General features: G+C 41.8%; 1 protein-coding gene across 1 annotated transcript; it reads right to left on the minus strand.

Moving 5' to 3' along the window:
* Positions 1-7,248: 7,248 nt before the first annotated feature.
* On the minus strand, positions 7,249-15,781 carry PLA2G1B (phospholipase A2 group IB). The gene is made up of 4 exons (XM_031948717.1): positions 15,568-15,781; positions 8,642-8,801; positions 7,756-7,883; positions 7,249-7,455 (listed from the first exon to the last, which is right to left on the minus strand). Exons 1-4 carry the CDS (start codon positions 15,602-15,604, stop codon positions 7,337-7,339), a joined length of 444 nt encoding a protein of 147 aa, XP_031804577.1. The 5' UTR covers positions 15,605-15,781; the 3' UTR covers positions 7,249-7,336.
* Between the last annotated feature and the right edge of the window lie 5,493 nt (positions 15,782-21,274).

Raw genomic sequence — 21,274 nt, forward strand, 5'->3', positions numbered from 1 at the left:
GAAATACACATACACACATATATGTATATACATATTTGAATCAACAATAAAAAAACATTCTGGTACAAACATGTATTATAGTCAAGCAAAAAAAGTAAAAGCCAAAAAAACCCAATCAACCACATTCAGTGGATTCAGTCACATTTAACTCTTCATGATACCATTTTGAGGGTTGTTATATGTTTTTTGTCAGAGATTCCTTTTCCAGTCCATTTTACAGATGAGAAAACTGAGGCAAACAAGATGAGGTATTTTTTTTCCCAGGGTCACCGAGCCAGTAAGAGTCTGAGGCTAGATTTTAACTCAGGAAAACTTCAGGCCCAGAGTTCTACCCACTGCCCTACCCCTTTGCAAAGTCTCAATTGGCACTGAGTCTTAGTGCCTCTGGGTCAGGAGGTGGGTAGTATGTTTCATCATGAGTGATGGAGTTTTTTTGAAAGAAGAGTCCATCAGCCTACAAACACTTATTAAATGCTTACTAGGTGCCAGTCACTGGTAAGCTCTGGGGCATCAGAAAGAAGGCATTTGCTGAGGCTGATAAATCTCGTGTGGCTCTCGGCCCAAACCCATCAGGGACGTCTCTTAGCACTGACACGTGGCAGTCTGATCCCACTGCAAACTTTGCCAGACAAAAAGCGATTAGGGATTCATCTGTACAACCAGTGTGCCGAGTGATCCTTCTGGGCATTTCCTCTCCTCCATCAGGGGGCCCCTGTAACTTTATTTTGTTCACCGGGACTCCGGGAGCTCTCCTCCCCAGATAGGCCCAACAGTCCTGCTGGGCCACTTAAGAGCCAGGACCCTACAACTGCTGTGACCTACCCACAAATTCGAATTCCCCCTTGTGTGTTACTGGGCCACTTTAATGTTTCCACCAAAAATTCCGGGGAGAAATGAAGAATATTAAAATATCTTGTGCTCTTTTGAGAAAGATGCCATCCTATCCTCTGTGCCAAAGAAGCTCCATGATGATACATGGCAAGCTCTTTATTTTTTTTTTATTTTTTTTATTTAATAGCCCTCTATTTACAGGATATATACATGGGTAACCTTACAGCATTAACAATATGGCAAGCTCTTTAAGGGCAGAGGGACAGGCCTGCGGTTTCATCATAGCCTCTCTGGTGAGGAACCAATGGGGGTCAGCACTCTCTCTGCCACTTATTAGACTGCTGAGAAGGCAAATGAGCTGGGTGGGCATTTCTCACTGTATAATGCCTTTTCTCTGGGACAATCCCATATACCCCCGTTCCAGTCGTGGGAATCTGCCCAGTGCTCCCAAGAGCAGAAGCCCCATGGCCACAGCTGACTGTGTTTGTGGAAGATTTCTCAAAGCAGTCATGTGGTCAACCTTGGGAAGAAGGAGGGTCTGGATCCCGGGGAGTTCCTTGGAGGCCGGAAGTGGCTAAAGCGCCATGGGGTGGTTGGCAGCTTTGGGGGCAGTCCCAGAGCTCTCCCCCACTCTCGTCTCTTAGGTCCCTTGTCATCTGAGAAATCTAAGTCCGGGGTGGCAGAAGCACTGGATTTAAGTCTAAAGCCTTGGGCAGAGCTCCGTCTTCCTGGGTGGCAGCCATTTTTAACCTCCAGGGCTTCAGTTTTCTCATCTCAGGGGCTTTTGTGAAGAGAAGTACTTTATGGTTTATATAAGTTATATTCCCTCTCTCCCCACTTCTCTCCCCGTCCTGTCCTCCCACCTACCTCGTTATACTATTCTAACTCCTTTGAGTGGACTGAGGGGGTGCCACAGAACACTGAGTCTGGAGTAAAAAAGACTCATCATGAGTTCAAATTCCACCTCAGACATTAGCTGTGTGACTCTAGAAATGTTGCTTCACCTTTACCTCAGTTTTCACATTTGTAAAACGGGGACAATAACAGCCCTTACCTCCAATGGCTGTTATGATGCTCCAATGAGATAATATATGTAAAGAGCTTTGTAAATATTGTTCGGTTGTGTTCGACTCTCTGTGTCCCATTTGTGAGTTTTCTTGGCAAAGCTACTGGAGTGATTTACCATTTCCTTCTCCAGCTCATTTTCCAGATGAGGAAACTGAGGCAAACAGGGTTTTGTGACCTGCCCAAGGTCATGCAGCTAGTGTCTTAGCTGGGAGGTGAACTCGGGTCTGTGGGCTATGACACCACCTAATGGCTCCAAGTCATTAAACTATACCTACTCTTTACCTCAGACATCCAAGGGAAAAAAAAAAAACCCTATGTACAAAACCATTTATATTAATTCTTTTTGTAATAGCAAAAAATTAAATAAATAGGAATGAAAGCTGGGAGTTGCCTATTTATTGGTAAACATAGAAAATGATAGGATGAACAGCTTCAGAGAAAATGGAAAGACCCATATAAAGCAACACAGAGTGATGGAAGCACAAAAGGGAGCACAATTTTACTTATATTAGTGCAGATTCAAGATTTTTTAAAGTGTTATTTATATATGCTATTATCTTGTTTGAGAAGTCACCTAGCTAATAAGTATCTGAGGCAGGATCTTCCTTTATAAAATAATTATTGGCAGTTTGATTGGTACGGCACCGAATAGGCAACTTAATTGAGGTAATTTTTCATTTTTATTATATTGGCTCGGCCTCCCCATGAACAATTGATATTTGAACTCTTCTTCCTGACTCTAAGTTTAACACTTTATCCCCTCTGTAACTTAACAGCCACACTGATGATCCTGTTGCCTCCCAGTCACCTATCCTAAAACCCACCCTTCCCCCCCAAAAAAAAAGCAGTCTTTGTAAGGACTATTCAATCAAGCAATCCCCACAAATATCAAGTCCAAAAACATAACACCATAAACAAAAACAACTTTTAAAAACTTGAGAATTCTCACGCATACAATGACAAGCCACGATTCCAGAGGACCAAACAGGAAACCTGCTGCCCACTTGGCAGGTGACTGATGGGACTCCCAATAGAAAATCAAGACATATTTTTTTTTGGACATGACCAATGGGAAATTAGTTTTGCTAGATTGGCCATACTTGTTCCGAAGTTCTGTTTTTGCTGTTGTTGATGGTGGTGGTTTGATAGGAAATAAGGGAAAATTAATGCTGATTAACTGAAAAACTAAATAAAATAAAATTTATTTTAAACCCTCCTTTAAAATAAATTTTATTTATTTTGTCAAGATCTTAGAAAATAAAAGCCAATTTATTTTTGTCTTGGCATCCTCAGCCTCGGGCTTTGGAAAGTCAATAAGCATTTATTAAGCACCTACTGCATGCCGAGTTGGGAATACAAAAAGTCCTAATCGTGGTCCCTGACCTGAAACAGTTCACGGTTTAATACATAATAACAAAAATAATAATAATATAACAACTTGTTGCTCCCTCCCTTCCGTGACCTCATTTGGGGGTTTCTGCGCAAAGATACTGGAGTGGTTCGTCACTTGCTTCTCCAGCTGATTTTACAAATGAGGAAACTGAGGCAAGTAGGGTGAAATGACTTGCTGGGGGGAGGGGTCACGCTGCTGGTAAGTATCTGAGGCTGGATTTGAACTCAGGAACATGAATCTTCCTGCCTAGGGCTCTGTGCACTAAGGCGCCCCCTAGCGTTAAGGTTTACAAAGCCCTAATTAGTACAAATAAGATATAAAAAGGGTACACATTAGGAGCTTAATAAGTGCTTCCCGATTAATTACCGAGACTTCGACGACAACCTGGGCCACACCTCCATGGGGAAACTGAGACTCGGGGAGCCCGAGACCTCACAGGCCTTTCCTCCCTTAAAGTCCTCCCGAGGACAACCCCGACCCCCGTCCGCACGGTACGCGCGCCTCTCACCTGCGCCTGCGCACAGCTCTGCTTTCTCTTCCCCTCAGGCCGCCACAGGGGTTCTAGGTCACGTGGTCCCCCTACCTGAGGAGTTCGAGCACAAATGGGGCGGAGGAAATGGGCCACCAATTGGGAGAGGCGTCGGAGGACACGTGAGGAGGAGCGAGCCAATCGCCTCTCTGGCGCTCCGTCCGCTCTCCAGGAGCCGCTATCGCGCGCACGAGGCGACGTCACGTGGTGAAGAAAGGTAAATATTGCCACGTGGCTCCGCCTGCTCTCCGCCTTCTGGTCTTTGGAGCCTCGGGTTCTCCTGGAGAGCAGTTCATTGGGCGCCAAATAAACAATTACAGTGGCTCCAATGTTGCTCCGCCCAAGTAATTAATATTCATGAATCATTTTAAGGTAATAAAAATAAAATGATCTCATTGGCTCTTCTTAGGGTGACGTAGCTCCTAAGTGTCCGATGCCAGATTCTCCAGCCTTGGAGGCAGTTTTTCTTTACCCTGTTGTCGGCTTTTTTCTTGACCGAATCGTTCTTTAAAGGGTTCAGCATTTCTTTTTGAGGCTGGATGCAGAGAAATGCTTGGCAGCTGCGGGTGCATTGGAGTCACACTCTTGGTCATGAAGCTTTGGGTCATGAAATGGAAAATCTTTAATTTAGCCTTTCCACATCCTTGATCATCAGGTTTCAGCCCACCCATCCAGCTATCGTACATATATTCTGTAATCACCCAGCAAGATCAAAAGGACCAAAAGAAAAAGGAAACAGACACATATCCAAAAATATTTATAGTGAGTCGTTTTGTGCCGGCAACAAACCAGAAACGGGATTCCCTCGATTGAGGACTAGCCCAGTGGTGACGGAATACTAGCATGCTGTGGGCAGTGATGAGGGGGTGGTAGGTTCAGAAAACGTGGAAAGGCTTTTGTGAACTGATGCAAAGGGAAGTGAGCAGATCTAGGCAAACATTGTGCACCATAACAGCAGTATTGTGAAAGATTTAGCAACTCTGAGCGATCCCACAAACCATGACCGTGCCAAAGGATTCCTGATGAAAAATGCAATCTATCTAAATGGAGAACGGATGTTGACTGCAGATGAGACATAATTTTTTTCTCTTTGTTTTTCATGTTTTTCCCACTGTTTGGTAGTTTCAGTCATGGCCGGATTTGGAGTTTTCTTGGCAAAGTTACTGAATTCAGTATCTTTTGGGGAATCATTTCCTTCTCCAGCTCATTTAATAGATGAGGAAACAAATAGGGTAACATGACTTGCTCATTATACAGTTAGGAAATATCTGAGATCAGATTTGAACTCATGAAGATGAGTGCACTTGGTCTATAGTTTTGTATCTAGTTAAATGAGCCTGTGTTGTTCTCAGTCTAATTAGCCCTTCAGGGAATTATTTCACTTTTGCCTTCGCTCCTCCAAAATCTATTACAGTACCTGGTGTATAATAAATGATAGAGCTGGTCATTTGAGCATTTTTTGGAGCTGGAAGGGACTCTGATGGTGATTAGTAATCCAGTTCCTTCCTTCTGAAGTTGCTAGAACAGACTGAGGTCCAGAGATGTGTGAGCTTAAGCCCACACAATAAATAAATAGCTTGTTAGCATGTTATCTCTTGCATCAGATTGTCTTTTGTTTTTCTTTGTAACCTGGTACTTAGCACTGTGACTGGCACATAGATGCTTAATAAATGCTGCTTGACTAAAGTCCAGTTTGATGGAAGCATAGAGTTCATAAAAGGAAGGGTGAATGAACCTGAAAAGGTAAGTGGGAGCTATTTTGCTATTGGTCTTGAATGCCAAGGTGAAGGGGTTGGGGTTCAGGAGTTCAATATTTCCAGAATATTGGTATTCTGGACCAGTGGCACAGGTGTCCTCCCAAAATTTGGAGTGTGAAAATGCAGGTTTTTATTATAATTATAATGGTAACTAGAGCAGGCTATATTCCAGTAGAAGGAAGATAACCAAGAGCAAGGTGTAAATAGATAGATTTATAGGGATTTGGGGAATAGAACAAAAAAGAGAGGAAGGTGAAAATGACATCATGGATTAGAGTTCACGTGATTGGTGGATGTAGAGGACCAGGACTTTGGAGAAGTATACTTGAAGCAAGGATACTTACAACAAGGTGTTAACTCATTGGAATTGATGAGATGATGGTTCTCTAGTTCACATATACTTCGTACTTAGCATGGTAATGTCATGGTTCTTTAGTTCAAGCATAATTAGTATGATATAATGATGTAATTGTCATAGGGTATTTAAGGGCTGAGAAGGACTGGAAAAGAGACATTCCATTTTTGGCCATCCTCCTGGTGGCTCTCGTGTCTCCTGCCTCCTCCACTAAGATCAAGACTGAGCCAGAATAAAGACTCTAGACTCTATTCCTGGCCATTCTCATGGTGTTTATTCTGCTGAGACCAAGGCCCATCCGAAGGACCTCCACAAAGCTAGCCCGGATATTACAGGTGGAAGTTTGGGAATGGGGGCTAACAAACACCCCCTTTCTTTCTTTCTTTTCTTCTTTCATGTTTAAGTCCAGGTGAAATATAGCAGTTCAGACTTTTGGATGACAAACCAGACATTCTTGAAGGATGACTTGGTGGAATAAAAATATCAGATCTAACTCCCTTTCCTTTACACTCATTTTTCAAAGTTGTGCCCCATCACTCTAATAGCTACATTCCTAAGGTGACTACATCATTCCCAAGGTTGGGGTGGCCTGGCAGTTTTTTAAAGTATTGGGGTCTCCACTGCTATTAGAGTTTCAAAAGTTCTGGACAACAGAATGACAGAGTCAGCACAACTGTATTTAGGGAAGCTTTTGATAGCTATAAAAAGAATGGATGCTAAGAGAGAATTAGATTGTGGGTAAGGAGACCATTCCTGTAGTACAGAGGTGATCAGGACCAGAATGGGGATGATTCAGACCGATTTAAGAGATGTTATAGACCTAAACGTGACAAAATTTGACAACTATTTGGATGGAAATGAGGAGTAAGAGGGATGAATCAAAGATGAATCAATTTTCAAGTTTTGAATCAGGAAGCCTAGAAAGATTGAAAGAATATGAAACCTCCAGACATCATAGTTATAAATTATGCTGAAATCCAATATCCTTTCTCATATGTGGGACTCAGATCTGAGCTTGACAGGAAATGTTTTCTCAGTCATTCGTTCATTCGTTCGTCATTTGTTCATTAATACAGCTTTCTCTTCCAAGGTCACTCTTGTTCCAGGTGGAAAAACCAGGAATAAATGGATGCCTCTTCAATGTTGGGCCTGGTGCTGTCTTCTACCACACTGAGTGATTTTAGTGCTGACCATCTTCCCAACTCTGCCTTCCTCTATTTGTCAAGACTTAGAGAGAAGACTAACAGAACCTTGCTAAATGCAATCCTGTGTGTCCAAGTACCCAAGGGGAGGAAAGAAAAAGCCAGACCATAGGGAATCTTTCAAAAAGATGCTTTAATGAAGGAGACCACCTACAGGCTCAGAGGAAGGTGGCTGCTTCTGGAGGGCTGGGGGCCAGCAGTCTAGCAGTGTTTCTTAGTGTCCAGGTCCTTATTTTCTGAATTGTATGGGGCCTTGGAAAAGCAGATGGCAGCATTGCGGTCACAATTGCAGATGAAGGCTTTACATTCATTATTTTTGCCTAAAGAGGGAAGACAGAAAAAGGTCTGAGCTAAGCACGAGGAACATCCCGGATTTATGCAATTGACATATCATAGAATGTCAGAGCTGGGAAGAGCTTTAGAACAGGGGATGTCAGAGCTGGGAGGGGCCTTAGAACAGGGGATGTCAGGGCTGGGAGGAGCCTTAGAACAGGGGAAGTCAGGGCTAGAAGGGGCCTTAGAACAGGGAATACCTGAACCTTCTAGGACATCAAATCAGGTTCCCCTTATGAAAGGCCTACTTGCCCTCAAGGACACAGTGAGGTCTGAGGTGCACATACTTGAGCAGGTGATATCATTGCCAGAGCAGCTGTAGGAATAAATCTTAGTGTAGGGGTTATCCAGGAGGAACTTGCAGCTGTCCAGTTTTTTGGCAGCCTCATAGCACCGGTCATGTATCTGACAGCACCTGAAGGGCAAGGATGACAATTAGTGCCAAGCCAGGAGCTTGCCCAGGTGCTGGGCCACAGGTGGCCACCTTTCCCAGGCCTTTGCTCCAGCCTCTAAAGCCCCAGGTTCTCCAGACTAACTTTCTCCCACCCCACCCAGATTCTTCCTCTATTTCCTCTGCTGCTAAAAGCTGAGGACCCTTCGCCTTCCACCCTTTGCCCACCCAGGTATCTGACTCTCCAGCAGGCCATGCCGTCGTCCTCCCACCCTTTAAGCATGACGGTGGCAACAGGACAGAAAAAACCAGTTTGGGAAGATGGCACTTCTTGAGGGCGGCAATGGTCTACAGATCAGTCTTGTGGGGCAGACCACCCATGGGGAGCTTATAGTTGAAGGTCAAAAAACTCAGTAAGAGCTCATCGATTGACTGTCTGCTTGATTGTTCTCCTTTTCCCTGTGGCCAACCTGGTAAAGAACCTCTTAGAATTTAGCTGGATTGATCCCATTATCTTGACTTTATATTTGAGCAACCTTAGGCTGCGGAAGGTTTAAGTGACTTGCCAGGATCTCACAGCTAGTAATTATCTAAGATGGGGTTTGAACTCCAGCTCAACTCTTTAGGCATCCACCATTCTGCCTGAGCAAGCATTAAAAAACTATAAAATCTAGCGCTAGAAAGGATCCCAGGTTGGATTAGGTTCTCCCGTAACTCTGTTTACTGAATCCAGTTGGCTCCAAGGCCTGAGACCTGCCGCCTTTCTTGACCCGGGTACTCACTGGTCAAGCTCATCCACAGGGGTGCCGCTGCCTCCCAGGCCACAGTAGCAACCATAATTGTTGTAGTCCTTCAGGGGGTCACTTTCAGGAATGACGCACTTGATCATATTTCGGAATTGCCATACTGCCCGGGACTTGCCACCTTCGATAGTAGTGCTCACTGAGGAAGGGAAAACACAGGCTGTGGTTGGTTAGCTTGCCAGGGATTGAGACCAAGATCACAGACTCGGTCTATAGGATCGTGAGATTTCCAGCTGAAACATCATTCCAGCAACCAACGCTAAAGAGGTTTAGACTGAATACCCATAAACTTGTTTATTAAAAAAAAGCAATCTTAATAACTATTTCAACAGAATTGGTTTCCTCTGAAACCCTGTGTATTTTATTTTGTACATTTGAAAACGTGATTCTGACAAGGTTCAATGGGCCTCCCTAAATTGGTACTGGCCCATGGTTACAACAGGTAGAGAAGCTTCCAGATTCAGGAACATCCCACTTCTGACCACTAGGACTTACTAAGGTATGATTTACCTGCCCATAACACTTCTGTGCTTAAAAATAAAAAAAAAAACACAAACCACCCTTCAGTGGCAAGTTGTTGCCTCTCAGGCAAAAGTCCTCAGCTGGATATTTAAAGACCACCACGATATTGTTATGCAGTCACATCCCATTCTCCACAACCCTATTTGAGGTTTTCTTGGCAGAGATCCTGGAGTGGTTGACCCTTTCCTTTCCCAGCTCATTTTACAGATGAGGAAACTGAGATGAACAGGGCAAAGTAATTTGCTCAAGATTATGTAAATGTCTGGAGGTACATTTGAACTCAGAAAGAAGAATTTTTCTGCCTCCAGGCCCAGTGCTCTGTCCACTGTGCCACCTAGCTTTCCTACTACAATATAGCTCCTATCTACTTTTCCAATATTATTATTATTATTATTGCTGTGGCAGTTGGGGTTAAGTGATTTGCCAGGGTCACACAGCTAGGAAATGTTAAGTGTCTGAGATCAGATTTGAAATCAGGTCCTCCTGACTTCAGGGCTGGTGCTCCATCCACTGCCCCACCTAGCTGCTCCCTAATATTATTTTAAAATTCAATTTTATTTTCAATTCCATATTCTCTCCTTCCACATCTGTTTTGTCCTAGGGGAAAAGAAAGAACAAAACAAAATTCTTTACAAATATGTATAGTCAAGCAGAACAAGTTCCCACATCAGCCATGTCTGCAAAATATGTATGTGTGTGTGTGTGTGTATATATATACACTCACACACCCCCACACCTCCACACACCCCATATGCCTCAATCTCCTCCGAGTCCATCAGTTCTCTATTTGGAAGTTGATAGCCGATTTCATCCTGAGTCCTTCGGGAGTGTGATTGGCCATTATGTTAAGAGTTTTTTGCACATATGGGTCCTTTTCCTCTTTATTTGATCTCTATAGGGTATATATACCTAGTATAGCTAGGTCAAAAGGGATGCACAGTTTAATAATTTTTTAGGGTGAGTTCCAATTGCCTTCCAGAAGGACTAGAGCAGTTCACAGTTATACCAATAATTCCGTAATGTTCTTTTCGCATAGTCCCGCCGGCATTTGTAATTTTCCTTTTGTGTCAGCTTTGCCAAGCAGAGGGGTATGAGGTAGAACCTCAAGAGTTATTTTAATTTCTGTTTTTCTAATTTTTAGTAAGTGAGAGCATTTTTTTTTTCATATTGATAGCTTGGATTTCTTCCCCTTCAAACTACCTACCTCATCTTTTTATATAAGTCTTATCAACTGGGGAATGGTTCTTATTCTTATAATTATAAATTTGAATCGATTCCCTCTCTTAGAAACATGACCTTTATCAGAGAAACTTGCTGCTAAAACTTTTTTCTCCAATTCTCTGCCTCATTTCTAATTTTAGCTATATTGATTTTGTTTCTGCAATACTTTTATGTAATCACAATTGTGTATTTTACTTCCTGTATGCATTTTACTTCCAGAAGGGCTAGAGCAGTTCATAGTTATACCAATAATTTCATAATGTATCTATTTTCACATAGTCCCTCCGGCATTTATAATTTTCCTTTTGTGTCAGCTTTGCCAATCGGAGGGGTATGAGGTAGAACCTCAAGAGTAGAACCTATTCATAAATTTGACAGGTGATTTCTTTCATGTTTCTTTAATTTCAGTTAACCATTAACATTTATTAAGTGTTTATTATGTGCTAACATAGTACTAAGGGCTGGGGATGCAAAAACTATTAAAAAAAAAAAAAAAAGAATTGTTGCCTCCAAGGAGCTTACAATCCAATAAGTGTTTATTGATTCAGAGCCAGTTCACATAGTTCTTGTGTGAGTTTTAGCAAATATCTATAGTTATTTTAAATAATATTTCTCTTATGTTTTCCTGCTGGATTTTACTGGTATTATACAAATATGCCAGTGATTTGTGTGTATTTGTTTTATTTCCCATAACTTCAATTGGTGTAGTTGGCTCTCTTGGGTTCTCTTAAGACCATCATGTTCTCTGTAAAAAGCAATAATTTTGTTTCTTTATTTTTAGAAATGCTACAGATAATGTTGGCTTTTGGTTTTCCATAGATATGACTTATTTTAAGGAAAACTTTGTTTACTCCTATACTTTTCAGTTTTTTTTTTTTTTTAAGAATGGTTGTATATTGTCAGAAGCCTTTTTGTAATTATTGATGTAATAATATGACTTTTATTGCCTTTGTTATGAGTATGGCCTATTACCTTTATGGTATTGTAATACTGAATATTCCTAATATTGAATCACCCTACATTTCCTGATATAAATCCAGCCTGCTCATAGTGTATAATATTTGTAGTTTCCTTGTTAAACGTTTATTTTTCATTAATGTTACTGTACTTTCCTTGTTAATTTTTATTTAAAACTTCTACATCAATATTCATTAGGAATATTCATTTCAATGTCAAGTGTGAGGACCAGAGAGAAAACATCAGAGAGTATGGGAGGGAAAGTGATGTCCAATAAGGATAAAAAAATTGAATTAGGATCATGTTGTGAAGGGTGTTAGTACCCAGAGATATTTTCTTTATCCTAGAGGAAAGATCTACATTTAAGGGAAATTACTTTGGCAGAAATTTGTAACATACAAAATTTTTAAAAAAAACTAATGTTGGGAGCAGCAAAGTGGTACCTTGGATAGAAAACGCACTAGGTTGGAAGGTGTGAATTCAAATGCTACCTCTGATTGTTACTCACTGTGTGATACTGGATAAGTCATTTAACCACTCTTTGCCTTAATTCACTGAAAAAAGGAAATGGCAAACCATTCCAGTATCTTTTCCAGGAATGCCCCCTGGACATAAAGTCCCGTGGTCATGAAGAGTCCAAATGAAGGATTGAACAACAACATATGCCAACTACTGTATGCTAAGCGCTGGCGAAACAAAGCAAAAAGTGGTTTTTCTTGGTTCTAGAATGGGGTATCAGATGATGTCTTTAGAGGAAGCACCGAAAACACAATATAATCCAGGTTTTGCTTCTCCCTTTCGGTCCTGACCTATGAATTTTACTAATGGCAATCAGAATCTGTTCCTCCCTCATTCTTCTTGCTTCTTTGCCCATCACTCTCTCCTCCTGGGTACTCTCTTCTCTCTAGGTTTCCAGGACCCCCAGATTCTCCTTCTACCTCTCTGACCGTGTTTTCTCTGCTTCCTTTGCTAGGAGAATCTAGCCACTGATCACTGACATCTCACAAGATTTCCTGGTCTTCTTCTCTTCTCCCTCTAATATTACTTGATGACTTTAGTAGCTCCTATAGATTTAATTACCATCTCTCTGCTGATGATTCTGCCTGTCATGCTTGAAAGTCTCTGCTGACTTCTAATTTGGAATCTCCAAATGGCTTTAACACATCTTGGACTGCATGTGCAGTAGACATTTTAAATTAAATATGTCCTAAACTAAACCCCCATACTTCTTATCAGCTCAGTAGATAGAGTTCTAGACCTAGAATCAGGAAGACTTGAGTTCAATCTGGTCTTAGACATTTACTGCTGTATGTTCCTGGGCAAGTCATTGACCTATTTGCCTCAGTTTCTTTATCTGTAAAATGGGAATAATAGTTGCAAGGCTCAAATGAGATAACTGTAAAACAATTAACAGTACATAGATATAATTATGTATATATAGTACACACACACACACACACACACACACACACAATTAGCATAGTAACATTATCTATCTATCTATGTGTAATTTCCCCTAAATGCATCCCAGCTCCCAAACTTTTGAATTATTGTTAAGGACGCCACTATTCTCCCCATACTCCAGGCTCACCAACTAAGAGTTACCTTTGATTCCCGACTCTCTTCCCTCTTGTCCATCCCAGCCGTTGCCAAGGGTTTCGCAACATCTCTCAAGTAGATCTCCCTTTTTCCCTCAACACTTCATCATTTCACACTTGGACCAGTAACAGTCCCTCCCCACCCCAATCCACTCTTCATTCAGCTGCCCAAAGGGATTTTCCTAAAGTGCAGCTCTAATCATGTCCCAGCCCCTACATAATAAACACAACTGGCTTCTTATGGCCTCCTGGATCAAATACAGAACACTGTTTGCATTTCCAGGCCCTTCTGAACCGGCCCATCTACCTCTTGGTCTTCTCACACCTCACCACCTTGCCTGTGCTTCTGTCCAGGAACACCAGCCTCCAGGCTGTTTTATGAATCAGACCTTCCATCTTATGGCTCTGGGCAGTTTCAGGATCTGTTCCTCATGCCTAGAGCCTTCTTCCTCCTCATCTCCACCTTCTTCCATTAATCCCCAACTAAAATCCCCTTTCCTAGAAATCTTTCCCAGTCCCTCTTAAATTGAATGACTTTTCGGTTAATTATTTCTCATGGACACAACTTGTTTATACCCATCTGCTTGTTGTTTCTCCATGTAATCACAAACTCCTCAAAGCCAGAGTCTTTTGCTTTTTATGTCTCCCCAGTCTGTTTATTGACTGATTGACCTGCTCCGCAATTCCTGATATTAGAACTGCTTGGGGGGTACTATGAGTTTAAGTGATTTACCCAGAATGACTTACACCTAAGTTGACTTGCCTCTTAGGCCAGCTGGCCGGCACGATGCTACGCTGCTCCTCACAATTATTTCATTAGATAGAAGCATATTAATAGTTCCTATTTCTGTTGCACCACAGAGATTGCAAAGGTATCGGGGCTTTCCTCATGACTGTCTCATGGAGCAGGTATTACCGATGTGAGTATCCACATCGTATACAAAGTTTATATAAAATATATGCGAAGTTTATACAAAGTAACAGCAATATTGTAAGAGGATCAGCTGGGAATATCTTAGCTCTTCTCAACAACACAGGGATGGAAGACAATCCCAAAGAACTCACGATGAAAAAAGAACTGATGGAGTCTAAATGCAGATTCGAAGCCGGATGTTTTTCACTTCCTTTGTTTTGAGGGGTGGTTTGGGTTTTGGGGGGGTCTGTTTCCTTATACAACAGGATAAAATGGAAACACCTTTTGCATAGTTACACATGTAGAACTTATATCAAATTGTTTGCCTTCTCAATGAGGGGGATGGGGACAAAGGGAGAGAATTTGGAACTCAGTTTTCAAAATGAAGGTTGAAAATTGTGTTTATATGAAGTTGGAGAAAAAGGAAATGTTAAATAAATAGTTTTTTTTTTTTTTAAAGAAAAAAGGACAGAAGAGAATATGGGAGGTCTGAAAGGTTATTGGATTTTCCTGTAATCAAAAATGTTAAGTGAATAATTTTTTTTTTTAAATAGAAAAAGGACAGAAGAGGATATGGAAGGTCTGAAAGGTTATTGGATTTTCCTGTAGTCAAAAATGTTAAATGAATAATTTAAAAAAAAAAAAAAGAAAAAGGACAGAAGAGAATATGGAAGGTCTGAAAGGTTATTGGATTTTCCTGTAGTCAAAAATGTTAAATGAATAATTTTAAAAAAAAAAAAGAAAAAGGACAGAAGAAGATATGGAAGGTCTGAAAGGTTATAGGACTTTCCTTTAGTCAAAAATGTTAAATGAATAATTAAAAAAAAAAAAAAAGAAAAAGGACAGAAGAGCGTATTGAAGTTCTGAAAGATTATAGGACTTTCCTGTGGCCAGATAGTTTATAAGTGTCTAAAATAGGGTTTGAACTTGGGTTGAAGGATGATGATGATGATATTTAATAGTACTTAATAACTAATGCGTAAGCTTTATAAAACACTTTACAAATATTATATGATTCTTACAACTCCATGAAGTAGGTGCTACTATTATCATCCCCATTTTAGAGGTGAGAAAAAAGAGGCAGACGGAGTGTTTTAATAGTGACTACACTAGGGTCACACAGGAATAACTGAGGCAGGATTCAGATTCAGCTTAGCCTAGCATCCAACACCACAACCACCAGGGCCTCCAAGCTGCCTGCCTCCATTTTAGAACTAAGTCTGTCTCAGATCTAGGACTGGAAGGGATCCTAGAGACCATTGGATCCAACTCCATGATTTTACAGGGAGGAAATCAGAAGTTCACAGAGGGAGGGGAGGAGTTATTCATCGGAAAAGAAGCTAGATGGAACCTAGACTTGCCCATGTCCTTGGGATCATTGGGGTTTGGAGCTGGAAGCTGTACAGGATAGTTTAGTAAATCTGAATCAGAGGCCGGGGTTCACATATAAGAGACCACTTCCTAACTGGATGACTCAGTTTCCTTTTCTGTCGAATGAGAGCGTTAGCTTCAAAGTCTTCTATGTTCTCTTCCAGGCCCAAGCATGAGCTAATTTGTCACAAACCAATACCAAGAGATTCCTTCACATTCTGAACCCTTTCCCTGAGAGCCACAGGCTCTGTCCGTGTCCCCTTGAGCCATTCTGGCTTCAGACCCACCCAGGGTTGCCCCAGCTGATGCAATCAACGTCTTACCTGGCAGGAGGACAGCCAGGAGGAGGAGGAGATGCATCCTGTTCTCAGAGAAGGTGAACAAAAGTAAAGACCGAGCTGTCGATGGAGGCCGTGTTTTTATAGCTGTCTCACGTCCCAGCGATAAGGGAGTAGTGTTTGTTCACTCCTCTGCCAGCGTCTTTGCTGGCCTTGACTGGTCCTTCTGGGAAATACTTAAGCTCCAGTCCAGGCCTGCCTTATTTAAAAAAAAGCACACATGCATTCAACTTTGATGGACCCTAATTCATACCTCCAACCCATGTGTGTGTATATACACACGCACACAGGAATACGCCCAAAGAGACTGACAGAGACCCCGGCCAATTCCATCCTTTGCCTCTGTGAGCCAGGCCGTGCTGCTTGGGATATCAAGAGTTAATGGGATTGTCCAGGATCCCACAGCACTGTTAGGAGTTTTTCTGGCTCCAAGGACAAATACTAGAGGCCCCATTGCCTCTAGAATTAAATACAACAAAAAAAGAAAAAGAAAGCAAATTAAGACCTTCAGTTTTATATCAAATCCTTCTTTTCCGTTCCTTTATGCATATGGAGGTACCTAATTTATTTGGTATTTTTTTCAAATGCAGAATAAGAGGTTTTAATTAAATGCCAATAATTTTGGAGAGAGAAATCACATATAGGAAATATACATTCCCCTTATTCTTATCTGCCCCTCAGTCCTTTTTGCCAGGAGGGGATCATTCCGGGGGGTATCAGAGGCTGAGGGGCTAGGACCTTGGCCCTTTACAATCCCTCCAGTTACAGAGCAAAGCCAGCTTTGAAATTGCCCCAGCACCCACATATCGCATCCAAGGAAAAAACCTCCAGGATCCCTAGAAAACCTGGAGGGAAGGCATTACATGGAGCTACTTTCATCCCATCTTTCTCTACCTGGAACAAAGAAAATGGAGCGAGATGGGATCCTTGGAGTCAGAATACAAAATCTAGGCTCTACGGCAAATGCCCCCTCCCTCCGTCCCCCTTCCTCCCCAACTGACTCATCTTTGGGCAAAGAGGAAGGTTCCCCGAGTTTACTTGAATGTCACCAAGACTTGAGAACTGGAAGCTAAGAGCTGAGCAAGAGGGCGAGACCGGAGAGCAAGAAACAATCAATGATCGGAAGCATATATAATGGAGACTCAGTTTCCCACATGGGTTGGGTGCCCTCCAAGTCTTCTTCCGGCCTAGGTCTCATGATCCAACAGGTGCCAGGAGGAGGAAATGCTCAAGGGATTAGGAAGCCTTCTAAAACAACCAGGGCTTGTCTGGGCACTCCATCTCCTTTAGAAAGAGCCAGGGAAAATTTCCCAATGTTTATACAGTCAGCCACATTTGCGGGGCAACAGGATACTACTGTTTTCTTGCACTGGAAAAATACACAGTCTTAAATCCTACATTTGCCTGTCCCCGGGACCCCTAGCTAAGATTAAAGTCTAGTCTAGCTCCTTTGGTTTTTTACAGAAAAGGAAATTGAGGTCCAGAAGAATGACACAACTTGACTAATGTCACAGCAGTAGTAAATGCCACAGGAAGGGTTTATGTCTGTTTTCTGGTTCTAAATCTAGGGCCCTGGTTCTAATATACATTTATCTGGAATTAGCTGTAGATATCCTAATGTTTATAAAGGCCTTTACAAATATCTCCTTCCATCCTCCTAACAATTCTGGAAAATAGCTGTTGATAATTATCATTTTTACAGATGAAGAGATTGAGGTTCTCAGAGCTTAAATGAGTTAAAACTCACTCATAGGTTTCCCCCCCGCCCCCACCAAGACAATTGGGGTTAAGTGACTTACCCAGGGTCACAGCTAGGAAGTGTTAAGGGTCTGAGTTCAAATTTGAACTGGGGTCCTCCTGACTCCAGGGCTGGTGGTCTATCCACTGCTCCACCTGATTGCCCCCATCTCACAGGTTTTTGAGGCTGGATTTGAATTCAGATCTCCCATGAGCAGGGAATCACAATGTCAAGAGATTTATGTAAAAACCAGATTTATTACAAGAGAAATGAGCATGCATGTGGACCCCAAAGTGCTCACACTTCTCAACATCTGACTCATTTGTTAAATTTAAATTTTATTATATATTAATATATAATTATTTATAATTAATTATAAATATATAATATATAATTATTTATATTATTAAACATAATAATAATAAATATAAATTAAAATTAAAAAGGTCATTTATTAAATGCCTACTATGTGCCAGGCACTATGCTGAGTTCTCTGGGGATACAAAAAGAGGCAGAAGCCTCAAGTCCTCCCTACTTAATGGGGGAGATAACATGTAAACAAATATATACAAAGCAAGTTATCTATGAGATAAATAGGAAATCTTTAATAAAGGAAAAGCAGGTATGCTTAAGAGGGGTTGGAATTTGGCCCAGGGGGCACACAGTAGGAGCTTAAGAGATCCTTGTTCCTTCCCTCCCAGCCCAGCCATATTCCTATCTCAAGGCCTTCCCCTCTCCCTTCATCCTTTGAGAGACAGGTCCAAAGAGACTCAAGCTTTTCCACTGAAAAAGGATTCCGCTATCTGGGGAGAGATCTCTTTGTTTATTCCTGGAGAATATTTGAATAGAAAATTCCAGGAGGGCCCGGACAATTATTCTGTAATGTGAACTCCAAACTGTATTTTTTTACATATTGTGATTTCCTTCTTCAAGATTCCAAAGCCCTGGGAAAAGGGGCTGAATTCAAAGCCAGCCTCAGATACTTATTAGCTGTAAGACCCCGGAGTCACTTCACCCTGATTGCCTCCAAAACCAAAATCAAAACAAACAAAAAGGTTCTAATCACCTCAAATTGGGGTCCAGACGTCAAAGGGCATGGGGGAACTCTGCCAAACAGAATTTCTCTTTAAGCCAGAAATGTCTTGGTTGTGAATGATAAATGGAAAGTATTTATGGTTTTTTCCTTCTACACTCCAATCTCCTCGGGTCTCTATTTTCTCAAATAAGGAGACTGGACTAGTCTCTGAGGTCTCTTCTCTCTAAGCCCCTAAAACCTGGATTTAGGTTTTATTTTATATTTAAAATTTTCTTTTAATTTTTATTTATTTTTTTTTTCTGAGGCAATTGGGGTTAAGTGACTTGCCCAGGGTCACACAGCTAGGAAGTGTTTAAGTATCTGAGGCCCGATATAAATTCAGGTCCTCCTGACTTCAGGGCTGGTGCTCTATCCAGTTGCCCCCTATGTATGATCTCATAAAGTAAGCAGATGAAAAAACTAAGGCTCAGCAAGGGAAGCGGGCAAGTATCAGAGTCAGAATTTGAACCCAGGGCCCTTAGAGGTCAGGATCTTTCTGGCAGTGGAACAATGGGCCATATTTCACAGTGGGCAGTGGGGACGCTTCAGCTTCTCCCGATTTTTGCCCAGCCCCACCTCAGATGTGTTCCCAGACACCCCCAGCTTGGTCTTCATCCAAACACAGGTGTGTGGCCATTAGTCTCTCCCAGCCTGGGAAGGACAAAGTCTTCAGTGGAAAAAACAGCTAAGGACGTATTTGCTGCCCTCACCAGATGGTAAATTACCCACATTCCCCCTCAAGGTCACAGTTGTGGGATTCAACGTGGTCACTACTAAACCCTATAATAAACAAGTAAAGTTCGTTGGAGATTACCTCCATATAGGTAAGCTCTGATAACCTTAACAGTGCCTTTCAACTAGGAGGTTCTGGGAGATTCTGTATCCCCCAAACACATAAATCGGCAGAGCTTTATTGATTGTTGCTTTTATTGTTAATAAGATTAGGGATTATTAACACTCAGGCAGTGTGCTTTAGTGAATTCGGGGTCAGAAGATCCCCAAGGGAAGAAAATAAGCCTTTATGTGATGACTACTACATGCAGGCACTTTTTATAAATATTATATCATTTGATTTTCACAACCCTACAAGGTAGGAATTATTATCCCCATTTTATAGCTGTGGAAACCAGAGCAAACAGAATTAAGTGACCTGTTCAAAAAAGTGGTGTCTGGAGATAGATTTGAACTCAGGACCTACTATCCCTAAGCCTATTTGTGCTGGCCACTGTGCCATCAGCTGCTTCCGACCATTCTACTTACTACTAATGAGAACTTAGGGAGGCCGGATAACCTCTGATACTCTGCTTCCTATCCCCTTTTTTAAAATGAGGGGGTGAGATTAGATGGTACCTTCTCAAATGTATGTATCCAGTCTTAACCCTAATGTTGACCTTCATCTTCACATCTCTAACTATGTAGTAATTTTTATTTATTTTTTCTTTTTTTACTGAGGAAGTTGGGGTTAAGTGACTTGCCCAAGGTCACACAGCTAGGAAGGGTTAAGTGTCTGAGACCAGATTTGAACTCAGGTCAGGGCTGGTGCTCTACCCACTTCACCTAGTAGATAGATATCTTAACTTTAATCTAGACCTCTTAAACTGTATAACTGGGGTTGTTTAAAAAGTCCTCCATTAAAAACAGGGCCTGAGTAGAAAAAGTTTAAAAAGCCCTGGGCCAGGTCGCTGCCATCCTCCCAGGTACCCAGCTTTGAAATCTATTCTCCCTCTTCCCGCTCCCCCGCTCCATCCAATTAGATGCTCCTTGATTTTACCACTGAATATCTCTGGAACACTTTCTCTTCTTCTCTCCTGCCATGCTGTCTCTCTGCTGGAGTAGGCCCTGCTATCTCACACCTGGATTCCTGCTATAGCTGCTGGTGGGTCAGCCTACCTGAGGTCTCTTCCTCAAGCCATCCTATTCAGCTGCTAAAAGTCACCTAGGATCAGTTCTGTCCCTGTTATTCTGCCCTTACCTCCCCTAGTACACAATAGACTTTGATGGCTCCCTCTGGCCTCTAAGACCAAGTTTGGCATTCAAAGCCCTTTCTAACCTGGGGACCCCTCCCTACTTTTTCCCCACTTCCCCCATATCCAACATGTACTTTTAAAAAATTGTAGTAAGACTGGTCATCCTGCCATCTGGGGGAGGGGGTAGGGGGTAAGAGGTGAAAAATTGGAACAAGAGGTTTGGCAATTGTTAACGCTGTAAAGTTACCCATGCATATAACGTGTAAATAAAAGGCTATTAAATAAAAAAAATAAATAATAAAAAAAAATTGTAGTAAGTTTATTTTAAATACACTTTGCTTTATGAATCATGTTGGGAGAAAAAAATCAGAGCAAAAGGGAAAAATCATGGGAGAGATTAAAGGAAAAAAGAAGTGAATATAGCATGTGTTGATTTACATTCAGTCTCCTTGGATCTTTTTCTGGACGCCGATGGCATTTTTGGTCCAGAGTCTATGGGATTGCTTGGGATCACTGAACCGCTGAGAAGAACCAAGCCTTTCATAATCGATCTCCATGATTCCTTGCTGTTATTGTGTACAGTGTTCTCTTGGTTCTGCTTGTTTTGCCAGCATCCGTTCACGTGTCCTTTTTGATCCAACTACTGGATCCCTGGGAGGTTCCTCCAACAAGACGCTCACCTCATAGCTTGGGGCCTTTGGATTGCTTTCTAACATTTCTGGGATGCTTCCCCTCCTTAAAATCTCCACTTTCTTCCCGGGCTTCCTTCAAGTTCCAGTTCAAAACCCACCCTAAATTCGCGCCTCCCGACTCCCGACTCTAACCCTAACCCTAACCCTACAAGAAGCCTTTGCCTTTCCTTTTGAGGACAGAGAGTCTTTTTTGCTTTCCTTTGTGCCTTAGGGCTTGGCC

The sequence above is a fragment of the Sarcophilus harrisii genome, chromosome 1 (genome assembly GCF_902635505.1).
Source record: "Sarcophilus harrisii chromosome 1, mSarHar1.11, whole genome shotgun sequence".
Lineage (NCBI taxonomy): Eukaryota > Metazoa > Chordata > Mammalia > Dasyuromorphia > Dasyuridae > Sarcophilus > Sarcophilus harrisii.

What these genes read in the sequence shown, in the direction of transcription:
- PLA2G1B (XM_031948717.1), bottom strand. Translation starts at nt 15,604, where the DNA reads ATGCATCTCCTCCTCCTCCTGGCTGTCCTCCTGCCAG. An exon ending in CCTGTGGATGAGCTTGACCA is followed by an intron (nt 7,884 to 8,641) that starts GTGAGTACCCGG and finishes CTTGCCCTTCAG; the next exon opens with GTGCTGTCAGATACATGACC. An exon ending in CAATGATATCACCTGCTCAA is followed by an intron (nt 7,456 to 7,755) that starts GTATGTGCACCT and finishes TTCCCTCTTTAG; the next exon opens with GCAAAAATAATGAATGTAAA.